Source organism: Saccostrea cucullata, unplaced genomic scaffold (genome assembly GCF_032062105.1).
Source record: "Saccostrea cucullata isolate Sc308-1 unplaced genomic scaffold, CSIRO_AGI_Scuc_v1 ctg10892, whole genome shotgun sequence".
NCBI classification, from domain to species: domain Eukaryota; kingdom Metazoa; phylum Mollusca; class Bivalvia; order Ostreida; family Ostreidae; genus Saccostrea; species Saccostrea cuccullata.
The window spans coordinates 13,119-33,638 of record NW_026928471.1 but is presented as its reverse complement, the minus strand read 5'-3'; the positions used below and the strand labels follow the sequence as shown (position 1 = coordinate 33,638).

Here is a 20,520-nt window from a genome sequence, read left to right as displayed (position 1 = left end):
TAGAAAAAACAGACAGATGAAAATGGACATGGATCTGTAATAAATATAAACACAGACAAATAGCATCTCTCACTCACCAGATGTGGGCCAGTGTTGTGTTGAGGAGACAACTCTGTAGAAATATACTGCGAATTTCCTCCTCTGATACAAAACCATACAAGTCTGCATCAGCCACATTAAACGTCTGGTCAAACTTCATCTTGTCCACGACCCACTGAAGGGCCAGCTGATGGCAGAGGCATAATACAATAATTAGTAGTCAGCTGATATCAGAGGAATTATACAATAATTAGGGATCAGCTGATAGCAGAGGATTTATACAATTATTAGGGGTCAACTGATAGCAGAGGAATTATACAATAATTTGGGGTCAGCTGATAGCAGAAGAATTATACAATTATTAGGGGTCAACTGATAGCAGAGGAATTATACAATTATTAGGGGTCAACTGATAGCAGAGGAATTATACAATAATTTGGGGTCAGCTGATAGCAGAGGAATTATACAATAATTAGAGATCAACTGATAGCAGAGGAATTATAATATTATTTGTTATCTTTGATTTGTATAGCTTACAGATTTGATCAATTTGATCACTATTTGTTACCTTTGATTTGTATAGTTTACAGGATTGATGTCACAGATCAGTATTTGTTATCTTTGATTTGTATAGTTTACAGCATTGATGTCACAGATCACTATTTGTTGTCTTTGATTTGTATAATTTACAGGATTGATGTCACAGATCACTATTTGTTATCTTTGATTTGTATAGTTTACAGGATTGATGTCACAGATCAGTATTTGTTATCTTTGATTTGTATAGTTTACAGCATTGATGTCACAGATCACTATTTGTTATCTTTGATTTGTATAGTTTACAGGATTGATCAATTTGATCACTATTTGTTACCTTTGATTTGTATAGTTTACAGGATTGATCAATTTGATCACTATTTGTTACCTTTTTATTATATATTCTAAGCTTCCTCTCTGTACTTAATTAAAAATTAATGAAAGCTTCGTTAAATGATTGGCACATTTTATTGACATTGAAGATTTCATAATATTATATATAAATAACTATACATACATGTAAGACTAAAACCCCTCGAGATAAAACTATGATTGCACAAGTGTGATGAGTTTGATTTATCTGTGACCGGTGTAAAAATCAGAAAACTTCATCACACACCAATACAAACCTAAGTTATACTAGCTTACATTCCTTTTCTAAAAATAAATACAATAATAGTTCTAACATATAACTAGAATATTGCACTTTGCAAGGTTTTTGTTGCATTATTACACAGCAGTGGCTGACATCTTTACAAAAACATCAAGGAATGTAACTCATATATCTCCTCAAATTTTTCCTCTAATTTTATGTATTGTAGGAACTAAAACGTGACTTAAGTTGATAATAGCTGTCCTAGTGTTAACAGATTATCAGCAGTGAAGGTTTGTTGTGATGTCACAGGAAGAAATAATCCTGAAGCACTCAAAACCACGCCCCTAAGTGTGAACACCCGTCCATTGCCCACACCCCAATATCATGGTCCCTCATGTTGTAACTTTTGACTTCTCAACTCCAGGCTCCTTTATCATCAAACTGCAACCAGATCAGACAAAAAATTAAGCAGGGCAGATGTAAAAAATAATTGTTATAGGTATTTTTTCATCAAGTGAATTAAAAAATTGACATTTTTAAAATTTTCTTTAAGGAATGACTCTAATTCTTGGCCAAATTATCGAGTATAATATGGTTTGGGTCAGTTTACGCTTTATAATCCGCGAAGCGTAAACTGACCCAAACCATATTATACTCGATAATTTGGCCAAGAATTAGAGTCATTCCTTATAATTTAATTTTAGAATAATTATTCAACTGGGGATGTAAAATTGTGTTGTTTTTATGAGTTCAAATTTACCGCGCAATAACACAACCGTAGTAACGGAAGTGATGGGAAGCGAGGGGAGGTAAAAACTGATACATAAATCTAGCAGCCATCATGCTTGTTTACATGAGGTAAGATCGAGTAACTGTTTGAAATTAAAGGTAAATTCATTAAATCTGGAATTTTCCATGAATCCCAAGGACTGGAAATGAGGGGATTGATGGATACAGATGATTATGCTGGTTGTCAAGGGGGTGTGTCCCCATACCAAACCAGATTATACAAAATGTTATGCGTTCCTTTTTGGATATAAACCAATGAGAGGCAAGAATACAAGCAAAATTAAATTATTTTAAAGAATTATATATAAATCTGTTGAATACCTTGCTTGGACTAAAATCTGCAAAGTTGGCAAAAGCATCATCTGAGGCAGCAGCATTACTTCCTGTGGAGCTGGAGAAAGGGTCATTACCTGACACAGGAAAATAAGCAAGAAATAGTCATATAATCAGCTTAATTTTAAAACAGATTCCTACAGAACTCGGTTTATTTCCTATACAGAGATTAATCTGAAATCCCCACAGAATTTATATCTTGGATCGGGTTGAGATAACTTTTTAAGTTATAATTATTGAGATTATCTGAGATAACTCAATACTAATATAAAAACCTGAGGACTTTAATGTCAGTCAATGTAACCTTCATGTTAAGTATCTTCACTACAAAGTGATAGCCTAAAAAACATTTCATAAATCGATCTACTCTGTAAACTTTATTAATTCATGTAACTTTATGATTCAGGTGCTATTATACATAATACTACAAAGTCAAAGCTTTATGCCCAAACAAAACAAACCTGCAAATGGATCACTGTCAAATCCCCCAAGCTGTTGACTGGGGCTGGGGGTTGGTCTGTTTTGGGGAGGGGCGGGTCTTGGGGGAGGCTGTTTCTTCTGTTTGGGGGGGGGCAAAGCTGGGGCTGGTGACTTGGGTCCCAGAGAAGGCCGAGAAGAGGATTTTGGTGCAAAAGGGTCACCACCAAATAGATTGTCTGGTTTCTGTAAAGAAACAAAAGATGTCATAACTCACCTTACAAAAACGTTTTCATCAGCACTTTATAAAATTATTTATTTGTACTAATATCCTTTGTTTTTGATTGCCTTGCTAAGGAAACAAACACCAAGATAATATTCATTAAACTCGGTGTCTTACACTTGGTTTTGTGCTGGATCCTCCTTTCCCAAAAGGATCAAAAGCATCTAGTTTGGAATTATCTGTACCTCCAAATGATGCAAAAGGGTCCACGCTATTAAACGGATCCTCCTATAAAACACATAACTTCAATGATGGCACTTGATATATATCTTATCAATAACTGTTGGTCCCCTTTTTTAAATAAATTTATGAAAAAGTAGTTTAGTTGACTTAATTAAATATTTTTCTTTTCCTCCTCATGTTTGATAATACAGTGAATCTACTGAGGATACCTGCTATCCAGGTGATTATTTGCTGTCGCAGCAATATTTATTTTTTATGAATAAAATTCATGTTAAGGAAGAAGCAAAGGGGGAAAAGGAAAACAACATGCAGGCTCCGGGGCCATAAAACTTAGACGAGCTCATTTTTATCTCAGTCTCACTTTTTCAAAAGGGATTGATAGTGGAAAAGTGAGACTTAAATCAAAATTGAGCCAGATATTTATGTGCCTGTATCTGGAGGTTTGTGATAAAGTGAACGTGAAAGTACTAACCTTACCAGACTTGGAGGAACTCTCAAATGTGTCGGAGGATTTAAACGGATCATCAGACGAGAATGGATCAGAACCAAACGAAGATTTGAACGGATCACCACCTACAATACAGGAATAAAGATTGTGTATTTTGTGATGAAATTTAGGATTTGGGTTCAGGAAATTTACTTTCTTTACATTCAAATATTTATAACACATTTTATTAGCCATTCTCTGTAACCACTTAAACTTCGTTGCCACGCATGGTCACCGATTTTGATGAAACTTCACCCATGCTTAGTACTTGACACCAGAAACAAATATCAAACAAAATTTCGTTGCTATGTGTCTCGGTTGCTATGGCAACAGCCAGAAAAGTTTGAAAAATCGAGATTTTCAGCCAATTTAAATCTTGACTGTGGCTTAACAAAAACTAGAAAACGCAAACAAACCATTCTCACAAAAATATGACACCCTGATGTCACTTATACTGTAAAGAAACTGTTTAGAATATATCTCTAAGTAAGTGGTAACCAAGGGTACATTTGGAATACATTTAAAATGCTGAAATATGCTGAAAAACACTCCGTATTCACTAATGGTAGGTGTTACATGCTCAAACTCAATCAACGACTTAAGAAAAACAATGAAAATGTTTGACCTTAAGTATATAAGTATAAGCAATATTATTCTATAAATAACTTTTATGGTTGCCATGGTAACACAATGTAACCATGCAAAACCAGTAACTAAGATTGGGTTAATGCTACTGTCTTGAGGAAAAACATGAAAATTCAAGACTTGCAAATATGCATCCTTAGGACCTTGCAACACCAAAAACATAAGAAAAATTGGGTATAATTGCTACTTTGCAGTTTTACCATGGAAACAAAGTACCAGTGTTTCAAGGTGAATTATTTTTCGCTGCATTAAGAATTCAATTGCCATTTAATCAAGAAACAAATTAAAGGACTCAGCTTGAATAGTACTTATCTGTTAGAACTGAAGTTGAATATCATATATTGATAAAATTTGATGAATAAAACAACACTGTTGCTATGATTACCAAGAATGGAAAATGTTCGATTTTGTGCATTTTATATCATTACAATATTAAAACCCTGTATGCCAACTTCTTGCATCCACTTAGAAATTTGATGATAGTCAAAATTAAAAGTCAAGTTAGCTGTTAATAAATATCAATCATAAAAGTTTTGGGAATCTACATTTAAGGGTACGTATCCAAGGAAAGAAAATATTTTTCAGGTTTTTAAGCATATATTTTCTGCTTATTTCCATAGCAACGCTCTATTTAAAGAATCTAATCTGGATTTTTTCAAATGGGAAAACTTGGAGCACACCAACATCTTATAAAATTGATCATTAGATATGAGGAAATGTGCTTTTTTAAAAGATAGGATCAGATTTAAGCATACAGAGTGTTACTTTGAAGGCTCTCTGTGGTATAAAAACCTTGGCAACCATTGCCAACCAAAATAAAATATCATATTTTGTTCTTGGTATATGTTTCAAGGCTCTTTTTTCTATTATTTGGTCACCTTTCATCCTATAATTGCTTTTTATTTTTACCTGTATAACTGTATAAAATTCAATGAATATTTTTTTTTTACTTTTGAATACTTTGTTACCATAGTAACATATGTAATAGTTGATTTACCAAACATGATTATCGTGCATTTGAGACATCTGACCTTCAACTTTTGGAAACAGTCATTGCCAATTGTTTGCTTTGCCGCAAATGTTAACTATGGGGCTCTAAACATGTTAAACAATGCCATTTTTCGAACTTTAAGACATGTTGCCATGGTAACTATAAAACATAGCAACCAATTTTTGCCTGATTTAGGTTTAGGGTATCAATGACTTTTATCATAGAGAGTTTGGAGAAATTCTGAGACTATGCGTTCAAAAATATGAATTCAATGCTTAAATAGACCAAAAAAATCTTGTGCCTCCAAAATAACGATACCTGTTTGTCCATCATAAAATAAGTACTGTAGGTATAAAATAAAGGTATTAATTAGATGAGATTGTGGTAAAAAATTATCTTGTTTTAAGTCATTGTCTATTATACCGACATTTTGAAAATTTTTGTCGTTTGACTCAATTTTGCATTTTTCCGAGGACACATGTAACTAAGCACAAGTAGCACGCTAAAAAAAACTTACACACAAACACCCTCCCTCACAAACATAAGATGACGATAAAGCGCATTAGAGAGCAGTTCCTGTAATTTAGTAATAATGTCTTTAAAGACTTTAAATGGTATAGGATATTTAAAAAACACTATACAGATTTACTTAAATGGTCTATTTCAAGAGGAAATTTTTTCATGGAGTCCCCTTATAGAACAAAATTTATGGACCAGTAGCACCTGCAACTTGCAATAGCAAAAACACTTCAGACTTCCTAAACTACAAATTTTCAGAAGATTCAATATTTCTGTGAGTGAATCTCTCGCCTGCTTTTTAGAGGAGTAAAGACTTGAGTGTGATTCATCGTGTATTAGTGGAATTCTCGAACTTAATTTAGGATAATCGAAGTGATTTTAGCAAATATAAAACTGATTTAATTAAATGTTTGCATACACCACTTGTCAGAAAATATGTCAACTAATAGAAATGTTGGTGACTCATCTAATTAACTAATTCTACTTTATTGTGTTAATTTTATGACGTAAGTATAAAAAGAATAAAAGATTATCAATGATCAAAAACTGAATGGGAGAGAGAAGCTAACGTTAATAAGTTAACTTTAAAGGATTCCTAGCAGCAAATTAAAGAAAAACTCGAGTTAATTTGCATGGGTTCATTTAGCGGTCACCCGCTCCCCCTTAATGTCCATAACAAAATAGATCGATACATACATACACAGTTGGTTTGCCTAAGCAAAAAATACCAAAAACTATGATATTTATTCTTCGAAGGAATAAATAAAGAGCAAAATTGTCAATGGTAGAGCAAAGAAAAAGGAAAAGAGCAAGGGTCACTTAGGGGCTTTTTTTGGCCCTATGAATTTCTGAAAATTTTAAAATCCTCTATTTTGGTTGGAAATATTGCATTAATTTGTAGGAATCTTGGTGACCATTTCTGTAAAACATGACGTAAAATTCACTCTAGTCAACACATAATGACGTCTCGAAATGCGTATTATTGGCTTATGTTGTAAATTTTTGTAAAATTGGCCAAAATTTTACGTATTTTTTCAACATTTCATATAGAGAACCTCTGATCAAAAATTTGCAAATGCAAAATGAAAGACCTATTTTTGAGGATCATAAAACATGTTTTAATTTTTGGATCGAAGGTTGTGCTTATATTTTATTCTTTGCTGAAGGTAGGCAAATATGGATGTTTTCTGCAAAATTCAAGAAAACCGAAATTTTGCAAAGCCTGTTTTTCAATACCTCTAGTCTCAAAAAAGAAATTATGTAACAGAAAAAAGACAGCACTAAGTTTCTACTCTACTCTAATATATGAAATAGGACAGAGGATGATAGTCAATTAATTGATATAAGGACAGGGTCATTTCATGCACAAGGTGTATCTAGCTCTTTGCATAAAAAAAACCTTAAAGGGGCATGGACACAGTTTAAGCTAAAAATTTTCAAATTTATTTTTTAATTTTTATCAAGATATTAATTTTTCTTACTAATGATCATCAAAAATTTGCACTTCGGTTGTCGAGATACAAGACAGATTTAGAGCTCCAAACCTTCGTTATGTAAACATGGTCCGTTTCATGTTTTGTTTACATAATGTTAATGTACTGATATCACCCCTACTAATGTGTTCGGATGATATTCTTTATCGCTGTTAAGTGTAGCGTAACGTCCGAGTGGTCGATTTGACCTCTAACGAGACCAGCCTCGAGACCATGCGAGATCTGCACCAGTTCCTGTAAGATTTAGACAGGAAGTAGATGTGTGTTTTGGGATTTATGCATTTAACGTAAGTAAAGCTCTTTTTATTTGCCTTCATTCACTTGAACATTTTTTGCACATAAAATCTGATTCAATTATTCTTTATTTCTCGAATTCTATCGCCTCAAACACACGAAACGAGAAACATTAAATCAGGTGCATTTAGAGTTATCGTCCTTTGTTTACATACCTCCACGTGGTTGGAAAAATAAAAATCTTTTGGTGTTATAAAATTATATAGGGCTTGTCAATGTTTTTGAATTAATATACTAAATTATTTATGTTGTTCTTGGTGTTGTGAAATATTTTACCCCAGTATTAAAAGAAGTGAAAATGATTCAATGTGCAGAAAATGTTATAGTCTGTTTTACTTCTTACATAGCAGATACACAATTTCTCAGTTATACTTACATGCAATATACATGTAATAAACGTGTGAAGAAGTGATTACCGGTAATTAAAAGAATATAGAATGAATGTGACATTCAAAAGATTAGAAATGGTAAATAACAATGTAAACAACCCTCAAGTGATCAGCTGGTGATTATTATTCAGGCGCGGATCTAGAAATTTTTCAAGGGCGGGGGGGGGGGTGAAGAAAAGAGTATATATACATTTTAACTTACGATTTACATAAACATGTGCATGTAGTTAAATAACTCACTAGGATATAGGGTGGAGTGTGTTTCTTCAAAAATGGTAGGGTGATCAACCTGTGAAAAAAATACTCGTATCTATAGATTACCTGAATTTATTTTAAAAAGTGAAAAAAAAATCTTTGAACCTGTAAATTCTTCTAAGTAAAGAAGTAGAGTTTCATTTTGTTATCACAACCAAATTTCTTTATATATTACAACATTAGCCTCTCAATGAACATTTTTCTGTAGTACAAACAGAACACTTTAGAAATTTGGGTCTTAATTTCTTTCTCTCTCTTATTTTGCAAATCAAAAGGGGGAGGGAGTGCAGCGTGAGCCAGTCCAAACGCCCCTGATTGGCCCAATAAAAACGTCCCGGTATAATGTCCCCTAATTTTAGTCAAAGCATCCCCTGATTTTAGTCAAAGCACCCCCTAACATATTTTTATAGAAAACACACTGCCACCAAATATATTACTTGAAGATTATTTAAATTTCCTTGATCACAATCTTAGATGACATACAGACACTTAAACTGTAAAGTTTTAAGTACTGAGCACATGAATGGTACTAGTAAGTAATTTGATTGATTCATTATCATGTCTAAAGGGATAAAAGTATTTCAAAAAGTCTGTCAAATTCTTATAAACTAATTATATCACACTCATGATGGTGTGTGTCAGTGTCCCTAATGCAAAGAAATATAATTGCTTTAGTAAATTCTCATATATTTTTATAATATTTTAGATGTTAATGACTAAAATGATTGATCATTATCGAATAAAATATCTCTTACAGTCATGATGCAAAAAAGTTTTTTATCTTCTTCTGAAACATAGGATATGGAGATAACGAACAGTATTCAATATCAAAGTCCATAAACCAAGACGAAATAGGTGCAGAGCAAACACGGACCTCTGAAACATCAGAGGTCAGATAAGGTGTCATGGTGGAGTAGCATCCCCTGCCGCAGGGGTTGACACTAAAATTTCTAGGCTTTGGTCCGGCCGACTAGTGCTCCTTTACTTTTACTAGTCCGCGTTGAATTTTATGTGTCCGTCAAAAATAAATGAACAAATTTCAAGCTACACATTAAATGATCTTTTACAATGATAGTTTAGCTTGGTAATCAAAGGTGTATTGAGAAATAAATTTTAAGTAAACTCGGTAATATATATATTTTAAACTGCATTCAGTTCAATGAAAAATAAAGAAAATCGTGCAGATGTATGACTGTAAGTATTGGAGTTTTCCTCTCTGTCTCAGACCAAGAAATAAATTAATATTGCCATTGAACATGTTGAATCGTCTTCAGAAAACTTTATTTTTCAATATTTTCTTCAATCTGCTTTAAAATGATATTAAACTGAATAAAGCTTTCATCATGATAATGGTTACTTTTGACATGATTGATTTCAAATTTTTCCATGAAAGTTCTTCATTTTCTACAATGAGAAGAGGGAAAAGTGGGTTAATAATAAAGATGATTCAGAATCATATCATTGATTTCTTCTTGATAGATCTAGCTAGCAAAAAAGGAAAATAATTACTAGATCTTGATCACTATAAGATATTACTGAAATGGTTTTATCATTTATGCAATATATAAACTTTTGCCTTCATGTTGATTAACTTTTTAACACTGAGCCAAAACTTTCAGGTCTCTTCAATAATGTTATTTCACATCAATATTCAGATGCTGTATGCCAGTCGCCCATCATACCCCTAGCCTAATATATTGAAAGACAGTAGTGGTACAGAGATTTCTACAGGATGATGTCAGGATCACAAACAAATAAGAAAATCTGTTCAAGAACATCAAGAAACTGTCCACCTGTACATAAAAACATGTACACATGCAATTTCAAAATATATACAAAGCAGGATTTGTCAAAAGTGTAAGTCCCTAGGGTCAGAGGCTCAAGGGAGTTTCTGATTAAAATTTGTCTGTTGTTTATTCGTGTACTTTGTGATATTGTTGTCATCTTTGTATATGGGGTGTCAACTAATTTTTATCTGTCTCATTTATTTTTTTTTTAATTTAAGTTCTATGTTATGGGCAATTTGGAAAGACATTTTGACTTATATTACGAAAGAAATATAATTTAATAGATTTATAAAAGAAGTTGTTTATGATTACAAAATTAGTCCGAAACAAATGGTATGGTTTTATTCACTTATTTCCAAATTCATATGATACAAGTAACAACGGGAACAATGACATGATGTCCATTCAATTTCTTGCAAATTTTAGCATATTCTGATTTGTGTTTTATCTTAATCACATATGCAATCAAATTTGTTGTAAATGTAATTGACTAATGCAATTAGGCGTTAAAGGAATAGAAAATGTATTTTAAACCTAGGAAAGTAGATGAACTTGCAATGCTATTATTCTTAAGTCAATGCCAAGAATTTTATTGCAATTTCTTACGGCAATGTGTTTAATGTTGGCCAATGCAGGTTGCACAACTATCAAAAGGGCCAATGCAAGTTGCACAACTATCAAAAGGGTCAATGCAGGCAATGTGAATCGCTCTTCCTTTTTCCTTTCCCTCTCTCTTTCTATCTATGGTAACTCGGGCATTTCCAAGGCTCTCAAGGGCCAATGCAGGCATTGGCTGACTCTCTCACGCTCTCAAGAGAGTCCGTCAATGCGTGCATTGGCTCTCTAATAGAGTCGGCCAATGCCTGCATTGGACCTTGAGAGAGTCAGCCAATGCAGGCATTCTGCCTCTCACTGCACATCAATTCATCAATGCAGGCATTGGCCGACTTTACATCAGTCAGTCAATGCAGGCATTGGCCAACTGCGCAGTCAGCCAATGCAGGCATTGGCCGACTGCACAACAGTCAGTCGTGCAGCATTGGCCAACTCACAGTCAGTCAATGCCTGCATTGGCCGACTTCACATCAGTCAGTCAATGCAGGCATTGGCCGACTGATGAGTCAGTCAATGCAGGCATTGGCCGCTGCATCGAGTATCTGAATGCTGGCATTGGCCGACTGCGCATCAGTCTGCCAATGCAGGCATTGGCCGACTGCACATCAGTCAGTCAATGCAGGCATTGGCCGACTGCACAGGCATTGGCCGACTGCATATCAGTCTGTCAATGCTGGCATTGGCCGACTGCGCATCAGTCTGCCAATGCAGGCATTGGCCGACTTCACATCAGTCAGTCAATGCAGGCATTGGCCGACTGCTCATCAGTCATTAGATGCAGCATTGGCCGCTGCATGCACATAAGTTCTAATGCAGTCAATGATAGACTCAAAAGACTGATGCAATGCAGGCGCTGTACATTCCACCATGTATGCATGTAAAAGACATATATGTACATACTTACTGTATCATTGTATTGGTATCTCTATGGCAAAACTATCGCTATAAGTAAAATGTAAAATATCGAAGATTGTTCCCAAATCGAAAAAATTATCCATTTGCCACTTATTGTTTGCCGATGTTTTATCTCAACAGCTGGGGAGGTTGGGTTCCATGAAAAAGAACACATAGAATTGTCTTAAAGCATAGAAAAAATGAAAATTTAAAAAAAAATTGGAATGACCTTGACCTTTGACCTTGAGAAAATTTTCAAGGTCAAAGGTCAAGGGTCACAATGCAATTAACCCCATGCTTCTACGACTTACAGAATACAAGTTATAATGTTTAATAGTAAGTACAAAGAAGTTTAAGGGCAATAACTCATATAAGGGGTCATCAGATCATTTTGCACTTTACAGTGAATTTAGGCCCGAAGACCCTCAAGACATTAGTGAAGATTTGGTGTCTCTATGGTCTAGGGTTTCAAATGCGATAACAATGTTTTTAGCACAAGGGGCAATAACTTTTAAAGGGGTTAATGTTTGGGGACAAGAATGAAATCTTTGAAACAGTTTTATGAGTACATATTAATAATCCATAGACATTAAGTATATGTTAAAAGACAAAAGAGATATAAAAAGAGCTAAATTTCTCAGTTTTGGAATGGGTTTATTTGAAAATTAAATGAATTTTAAGGTCAAAGGTAAATGTTGCTTAAGCAGTTGGTCCCATGTTTCTATAACTTCTTGTTTTGAAAATTTTTAATTATTTGTAAAATTTAAAAAGTTTCAGGGGCAATAACTTATTGAAGGGGTCACCGAATGCTTTCGCAATGAATAGATTGAAGAGTCCCCTTAATTAGTCTAAGACACTAGTGAAGGTTTCATACCTCTATCGCAGGGGAAAATGAAACGCTAACGCAATTTCTTTCCGAAAGGGGCAATCACTTGAAAAATCAAGGTTCATTTACGCAGGGTCAACTGCAATAATTTTTACAAAGTGCATTCTTATGGACTATTCAATCTTTTCGATATATTTTGAAACTCAAAATCACACGGCGGAAAATAAGAAGAATAAGAAGAAACAGAAGACTTTTTTTTCCTTACAGAACAATAAGAGGTCTTCCACCTTCTTTGAACTCTTTTATATCTGACTCCTAAAAATTAAATTCCATGAAAAAGAAACCAAAACTCTCTTAAAGCGTACTTCGTTCGAAAATAAAAAAAAGAATGACCTTGACCTTTGAACCTTGCAAAAAATATTCAAGGTCAAAGGTCCAAACAATGCAATTGAATTGTTCAACCACTTATAGTTTTCAAGTTATAAGGTTTAATAGTAAGTACAAAAAACATTGTACAGGGCAATAATTCGATATAAGGGGTCATCAGATTCTTTTGCACTTATACAATAAAGTTAGGTCTAAAAACTCTTAAGACATTAGTAAAGGTTTGGTGTCTGTAGGGTCTACAGTTTCGGAGGAGTAGCGATAACAAGGTTTTTCGCACAAGGGGCAATAACTTTTAAAAGGTTTAATCTTTGAGGGGACAAAATGAAATCTTTGAAACAGTTTTAAGAGTACATATCACTGATGCATAGACATTAAGTATATGCTAAAAGACAAAAGAGATATAAAAAGAGCTAAATTCCTCATTTCTGGAATGACCTTGACCTTTGACCTTTACATTAATTTTAAGGTCAAAGGTCAATGAATCTTATGCAGTTGGTCCTATGTCTCTACAAATTGTTGTTTTAAAAAAAATAATTATTTATTAGATTCAAAAAGTTTCAAGGGCAATAACTCACTGATGGGGTCACCGAATGCTTTTGCAATGAATAGATTCCAGAGTCCTCTCAATTAGTCGAAGACATTCATAAAGGTTTCATACCTCTGCGGTTTGATTGGTGATGTGAGATAAGCGATAACAAGCATTTTTTGCGAAAGGGGCAATAACTTCGAAAGCGGTCAAGGTTCATTTACACAGGGTCAACTGCAAACATCTTTTATGGAGTACATTCCTATGAACTATAAACCTTTTCGATATATCTTCAAACAAAAAAACATGCGGCGGAAAAATAATAAAAAAAAGAATAATAAACAGAAGAATATCAATAGGTCTTTCCACAGAAAGGTGGAAAGAGCTAAATACCAATAGGTCTTTCCACGGAAAGGTGGAAAGACCTAATAAACAGAAGAATATCAATAGGTCTTTCCACAGAAAGGTGGAAAGACCTAATAAATCTATGAATTAATAAATATTGGAAGGTACCACATGGCAGGGAAAATCTGAAGGTAAAAGTTCGAAGGTAAAAATGTTACTCTAAGAGTATATCTACGGTTTCAATTTTGATTATGATTCAAACATGTCAAATGTAAATATTTACAATGTACTAGATCAAACGATGGATGAAAGCTCATGTTCCTCCTTTTCTTGATCATTTTGGATTCTTGTCCTTTATTTAAAATCCACTAATTGATAGTCAAGATAACCTGCATATGAATGTGAATTTCCTAAGCTTCCTGAAAATAACCACCAACAAGAGGAGCATTATTTTGAATTTTGGCCAGGTTAATTATGAAAGCAATTTTTAAAAACATATCTAACTGGAATTATTTTTTGAGACAACAACTAGATTTTTAACAAACTATTTTAAACCATCTAGCAGTAGATCTGTTAACAAACTATATACTGTGGTTTGTTAAAGTTGTTTGATAGTAGACATTTTTTTCCTGGTACATGTACACTAACAAGAACTATGCTATTTTTAGCGCCCTAAAAATGTAATGACATCATAAAGTTTTGAAACTGGCTGAAATATTATCAAACTGACTTTGATAAATCACAAAGAATATGGTTTGAAGGTACCATTCTGCAAATGATGGTTTAATGTGAATAGTTTCTTTGTTTAACAAAAGGGTCTTTTCCTTTAGAAATCAATGTCCACAGTTTTTGCCCACGTTAACTTTTTGATATTTTGTGCAAAATTCAATAACAAATCACATATCTCAAGATCATATATTGATCAGGTACTGCTCACCATCTGACCCTCCCTCTGGTTGTAGGCCATAGGGAAGAACTTGAACTAACTCAATTAATAACAACTCCCATGAGAGACTAACACCTCGGAAGGGAAGCAGACCAGAAAAAAATAATGGACCTTACCCACCCAGAACATCTGTGAAATCCAAACTACCCCAGAATTCATCTTTGATATTATGCCTAAATAATAGTCAGAAGAGAAGTGCTGACAAGATGTTGTTGGGTTGGAAAGGTAAAAAAATAATCACGAAAAAAGTACAAAAAGGAGAAAAATAGAGGAGTGTCCAGCCACAAGATGAAAATTCTGTATGTATTTTTCATTCTGAATAAAAATCTGTGTTCTAATCTGTCTTGTTTGATTTTGTTTTCAGTAAAAAATCAAGGTTTTATTATTGTGTTTCTAAAGGAAAATAGTTTGAACTGGTTAGGCTAGACTGTCTAGACTGTGAACGTGACGTCATAATCACATTCTTATTTGAGAATGCACACGGCGCATTTACCTGTATATCAGCATAAACAAAACGTAGTACCTTAAAAATTTTATGAAACACACCCTGTATTTAGGGATAGGTTAGGGGACCATACCTTCTTAGTTAGGGTTAGGGTTAGGGTTAGTTAGGGGGTTAGGGTTAGTTAGGGTTAGGGGGTTAGGGTTAGTTAGGGGGCTAGGGTTAGTTAGGGTTAGGGGGTTAGGGTTAGTTAGGGGGCTAGGGTTAGGGTTAGGGTTAGGGTTAGGTTAGGGCAAAATTAAAATAGGGTTAGTTAGGGTTAGGGGGATAAGGGGTTAGGGTTAGCACTGCACTCAGTTGACATTCATATGCAGGTTATCTTGACATCACCAATCAGAATCCTCCATTTTTGACCTCATTTACATAAAAAGTGCACTGAGTTGACCCGTCTATCTAGGATCCTTATACTACTTCCACCACACAATTAATACTCAATAAAATTTCAAGTGATCCAATAATATGTTCCTCTTAACATTCTACATGTAGTTCTTGTTTCGAACTTTTACCTTGGCCGTGTGAATAAACTTAGCAAAACTAAGAAGTCACATGAGAATACTTTTCACCTTTAATTGCACAGACGCATATTTACGACGGCGCATATGTTCCGTTATATTTTCCCAAAAATAAATAACATCATATGTACAACTTAAAAATTCGTTTGCACAATTTCTGTGGAAAGACACAATTTAGAATTTTGGTTGAGGGATTCTTTTTTTATCCGTTTGCTCGATTTTGTTTGAAGTTTATTCGATTATCTTAAATTACATGTATTAGAAATTTGTTTACACAAATGAACCTTGACCGCTTTCGTTTTTACAGTTTCGAAAATTGTTTGTACAATGTTTTTTACTCATCAGAAACCGTAAACAAAATTCATGAAACCTTTATTTTATTGTTTGACTAATTGAACAGAAATCCGTTTGCATATCTTATAGAAATTCGTTTGTCAACGAAGTGCGTAAGGATTTTAAATCATACAGAAATTTCAAAATTTTCAAACGAATATAAAAAAAACTGCATAAGATTCAGAAAATTGAACAAACAAATTTCTAAATCGTAAGGAAAAAAAATTAATTGTACGAATTTCTTTCTAGATCTATTTGAGGATTTTTTAAAAATATACAAAAGAATGAATTTCTATACTCGTTTTAACGTTTAAAAATCTAACAAATGACTTTCTAAATTTTTCAAGTGAAGTTTTAGATCATACAAACATTTCGATTTTCCCCCTGCCTAATATAAATGGCAATGTTACGCATGTCTTAGAAACCATGGAAACCATTGTATAAGTGCAAAAGAATATTGTAAATTATTTATATGAGTTATTGCTTTTAACTTCTTTGCTTACTATTAATTATAATGCAAAATCTGTAAATTACTATAATGGAAAACAGGATTACACTGTAATTCTTGACCTTTGAGGACGTTCCTCTTAAGGTCACGTATGTACATTTCATTTCATATCTTGTAGCATTTTCAATATAAACCCAAACAAAGGAGCTACAAGCATAAATATGATATTCTTATGGAATGTCTAGCGTCCATCTTTGTCTCATTCTTGTAATTGTGTCTGACAACTTCACATTATCAGATTCTCGATCAAAAAAAATTAAATCTCAGCCATATTTGCCTCAGAACCATTTCAGATAAGCTATTCAAAGTAGTTAAAAGGATAAAACGAAAAGAACTACGCCCTATTTCAAAATGAAACTTAAAACTCATCATTGACTGCATAGAAACTTATGTGTGGTGTGCGGGTGGAAAGGCCATGCCTCTCGTTGGTAAATTAATAGAGAGATGCTGCATTGACTGACTGATGTGAAGTCGGCCAATGCCTGCATTGGCAGACTGATGCATGCGGGCCAATGCCAGCATTTGAGCAGACTAAGAGATTGCAGTCGGCCGATGCCTGCATTGACTCTGACTGATGAGCAGTCGGCCAAATGCCTGCATTGACACTGACTAATGTGAAGTCGGCCAATGCCTGCATTGGCAGACTGATGCGCAGTCAGCCAATGCCAGCATTGACAGACTGGGTGTGCAGTGAGCCAATGCCTGCATTGACTGACTGATGACTCGGCCAATGCCTGCATTGAGCTGACTATGTGAAGTCGGCCAATGCAGGCATTAAAGACTGACTGTGCACTGGAGCCAATGCCTGCATTCACTGACTGTTGTGCAGTCGGCCAATGCCTGCATTGGCTGACTGCGCAGTTGGCCAATGCCTACATTTGACTGACTGATGTAAAGTCGGCCAATGCCTGCATTGATGAATTGATGTGCAGTCGGCCAATGCCTGCATTCACTGACTCTCTCAAGGTCCAATGCAGGCATTGGCCGACTCTCTAGAGAGCCAATGCACATCGACGGACTCTATTTTAAAGCGTGAGAGTGAGCCAATCCTAGTTGGCCTAAACTACTTGAAATGCCCGGTACCATAGATAGAAAGAGAGAGGGAGCAAAAAGGAAGAGCGATTCACATATACATATTTTGGATGGTTGTACGACTTTGCATTATGTGGCCTTTAGATAGTTGTGCAACCTGCATTGGCCAAACATTGAACTGCATAAGAAATTGCGATAAAATTCTGGCATTGACTTAAATTGATGTCAAGTTCATCTACTTTCCTGGTTTAGAATACGATTTTCTATTCCTTTAACACCAAGTGCATTAGTAATTACATTTAGAACAAATTCAATTGCATATGTGATTAGATAAAACACAAATCAGAATATGCTAAAATTTGCAAGAAATTGAATGGACATGATGTCATTGTTGCCGATTGTGCTTGTGTATCATATGATTGGAAATAAGTGAATAGAAACCATACCATTTTGTTTCAAACTAATTTTGTAATCATCAACAACTCTTTTCTAAATCTATTTAAATTATATTTACTTTCGTAATAGAAGTCAAAATGTCTTTCCAAATTGCCCATGACATAAACTTAAATTAAAAAAAAAATGATAGAAAACAAGATAAAAATTCAGTTTGACACCCCATATACAAAATAAACAATAAAAATAGCAATATAAACAAACAACAATTTTAATAGAAACTCCTTGACCTCTGACCCTAGGAGCTTACACTTTGACAAATCCTGCTTGTATATATTTTAAATTGCATGTGCCTTGTTTTTATGTATCTACAGGTGGACAGTTTCTTGATGTTCTTGAACAGATTTCTTATTTGTTTGTCATCCTGACATCATCCTGTAGAAATCTCTCTACCACTACTGTCTTTCAATATATTAGGCTAGGGGTATGATGGGGCAACTCGCGTGCGCATCTGAATATTGATGTGAAATAACATTCCTGAAGAGACCTGAAAGTTTTGAGCTCAGTGTTAAAAGTTAATCAACATGAAGAGTTGTACAACATTGCATAAATGATAAAAACCACTTCAGTAATATCTTATGCATGATGAGATCTAAGTAATTATTTTCCTTTTTGCTAGCTAGTATCAAGAAGAAATCAATGATATGATTCTGAATCATATTTATTATTAACCCACTTCCCTCTTCTGATTGTAGAAAATGAAGAACTTTCATGGAAAAATTTGAAATAGATCATATAAAAGTAACCGTTGACTATTAGTTAATATCATTTTAGAACAAGTGAAGAAAATATTGAAAAATGAGACTATGAAGGCGATTTGGGTAACCCTTTGCAATGGCAATATTAATTTATTCTTTTTAACATTTATATGTGACAGTCATACATATTAGAATTTTGTTATTTTCATTGAACTGAATGCAGTTAAAATATATATATATTACCGAGTTACTTAAAATTTATTTCTCAATACACCTTTGATTACCAAGCTAAACTATCATTGTAAAAGATCATTTAATGTGTAGCTTGAAAATTCTCATTTTATTTTTGGACACATAGAAATTAAACGCGGACTAGTAGAAAGTTGAAGGGACACTAGTCCGGCCAAACCAAAGCCTGAGATTTTTAGTGTCAACCCTGCGGCAGGGGATGTTACTCCACCATGACCTTATCTGACCTCTGATGTTTCAGAGGTCCATGTTGCTCTGCACCTATTCGTATTTGTTATGGACTTTGATATTGAATACTATTAGTTATATCCCATATCCTATGTTTCAGAAGAAGATAAAAAACTTTTTTGCATCATAACTGTAGAGATATTTTATTCGATAATGATAAATCATTTTGATCATAATCTAAATACTATATAAAAATATCTGAGAATTTTACTAAAGTATATTTCTTTTGCATTAGGGACACTGACACACACCATCATGAGTGTGATATAATTAGTTTATAAACAACAAGACTTTTGGAATGCTTTTTTATCCCTTTCAACATGGTAGTATGAATAAATAAATACTTGCTGGTCCACTCCATGCTAGGTCTAAAACTTTACAGTTTTAATGCTCTGTATGTCATGATTGTGAATAGAGGAAATTTAAATAAATATTCAAGTAATATATTTGGTGGCAGTGTGTTTTTCTATAAAAATATGTTAGGGGGTGCTTTGACTAAAATAAGAGGAGATGCTTTGACTAAAATTAGGGGACATTATGACCGGGGACGTTTTTATTGGCCGATGGGCGCAACTTGACTGGCTCACGGTCCCTCCTGCCACTTAATTAGGAGTGATGAGAGAAAAGAAATTAAGACCCAAATTTCTAAAGTGTTCTGTTGTACTACAGAAAAAATGTTCATTGAGAGGCTAATGTTGTAATATATAAAGAAATTTGGTTGTGATAACAAAATGAAACTCTACTTCTTTACTTTCAAAGAATTTACCAGGTTCAAAGATTTTTTTTTAGGTTTAAAATAAATTCAGTAATGTATCTAATAAAGATATTTTTTTCACAGGTTGATGACCTACCATTTTTGAAGAAACACACTCCACCCTATATCCTAGTGCCGGAGTTATTTAACTACATGCACATGTTTATGTAAATGAGTAAGTTAAAATGTATATATACTCTTTTCTCGCCCCCGCGCCTGAAATTTCTAGATCCGCGCCTGAATAATAATCACCAGCTGATCACTTGAGGGTTGTTTACATTGTTATTTACCATTTCTAATCTTTTGAATGTCACATTCATTGCTGTATTCTTTTAATTACCGGTAAATATTTGTTCACACGTTTATTACATGTATATTGCATGTAAGTATAACTAGAAATTGTGTATCTGCTGTGTAAAGATCAAACAGACTATAGTACCACGTAAAATCATTTTCACTTCTTTTAATATTGGGGTAAAATGTTGACACCAAAACAACATAAATAATTTCATATATTAATTCGAAACTGACAAGCCCTATATAATTTTATGACGCCAAAAGATTTTTTTTTATTTTTCCAACCACGTGGAGGGTGTGTAAACAAAGAATAACTCTAAATGCACCTTGAATTTAATGTTTCTCGTTTCCTGTGTTTTTGAGGCGATAGAATTCAAGA

The 20,520-nt window shown here is 33.9% G+C and overlaps 1 protein-coding gene across 1 annotated transcript; it reads right to left on the bottom strand.

Annotated features, from left to right (window-relative positions):
- Positions 1–1,025: 1,025 nt before the first annotated feature.
- LOC134277697 (uncharacterized) lies at positions 1,026–17,441 on the bottom strand. Its single transcript, XM_062760022.1, has 5 exons — positions 17,217–17,441; positions 3,649–3,749; positions 2,755–2,956; positions 2,282–2,370; positions 1,026–1,612 (listed from the first exon to the last, which is right to left on the bottom strand). Exons 1-5 carry the CDS (start codon positions 17,439–17,441, stop codon positions 1,564–1,566), a joined length of 666 nt encoding a protein of 221 aa, XP_062616006.1. The 3' UTR covers positions 1,026–1,563.
- Between the last annotated feature and the right edge of the window lie 3,079 nt (positions 17,442–20,520).

Excerpts from the sequence above, each read along its gene's own strand:
- LOC134277697 (XM_062760022.1), bottom strand. The coding sequence starts at position 17,441 with ATGTGCATTGGCTCTCTAGAGAGTCGGCCAATGCCTGCATTGGACCTT. Across the intron at positions 2,957-3,648 it reads GTTCCTCCAAGTCTGGTAAG|AAACCAGACAATCTATTTGG; the intron begins GTTAGTACTTTC and ends GTTTCTTTACAG. Across the intron at positions 1,613-2,281 it reads CAGATTTTAGTCCAAGCAAG|TTTGATGATAAAGGAGCCTG; the intron begins GTATTCAACAGA and ends ATCTGGTTGCAG.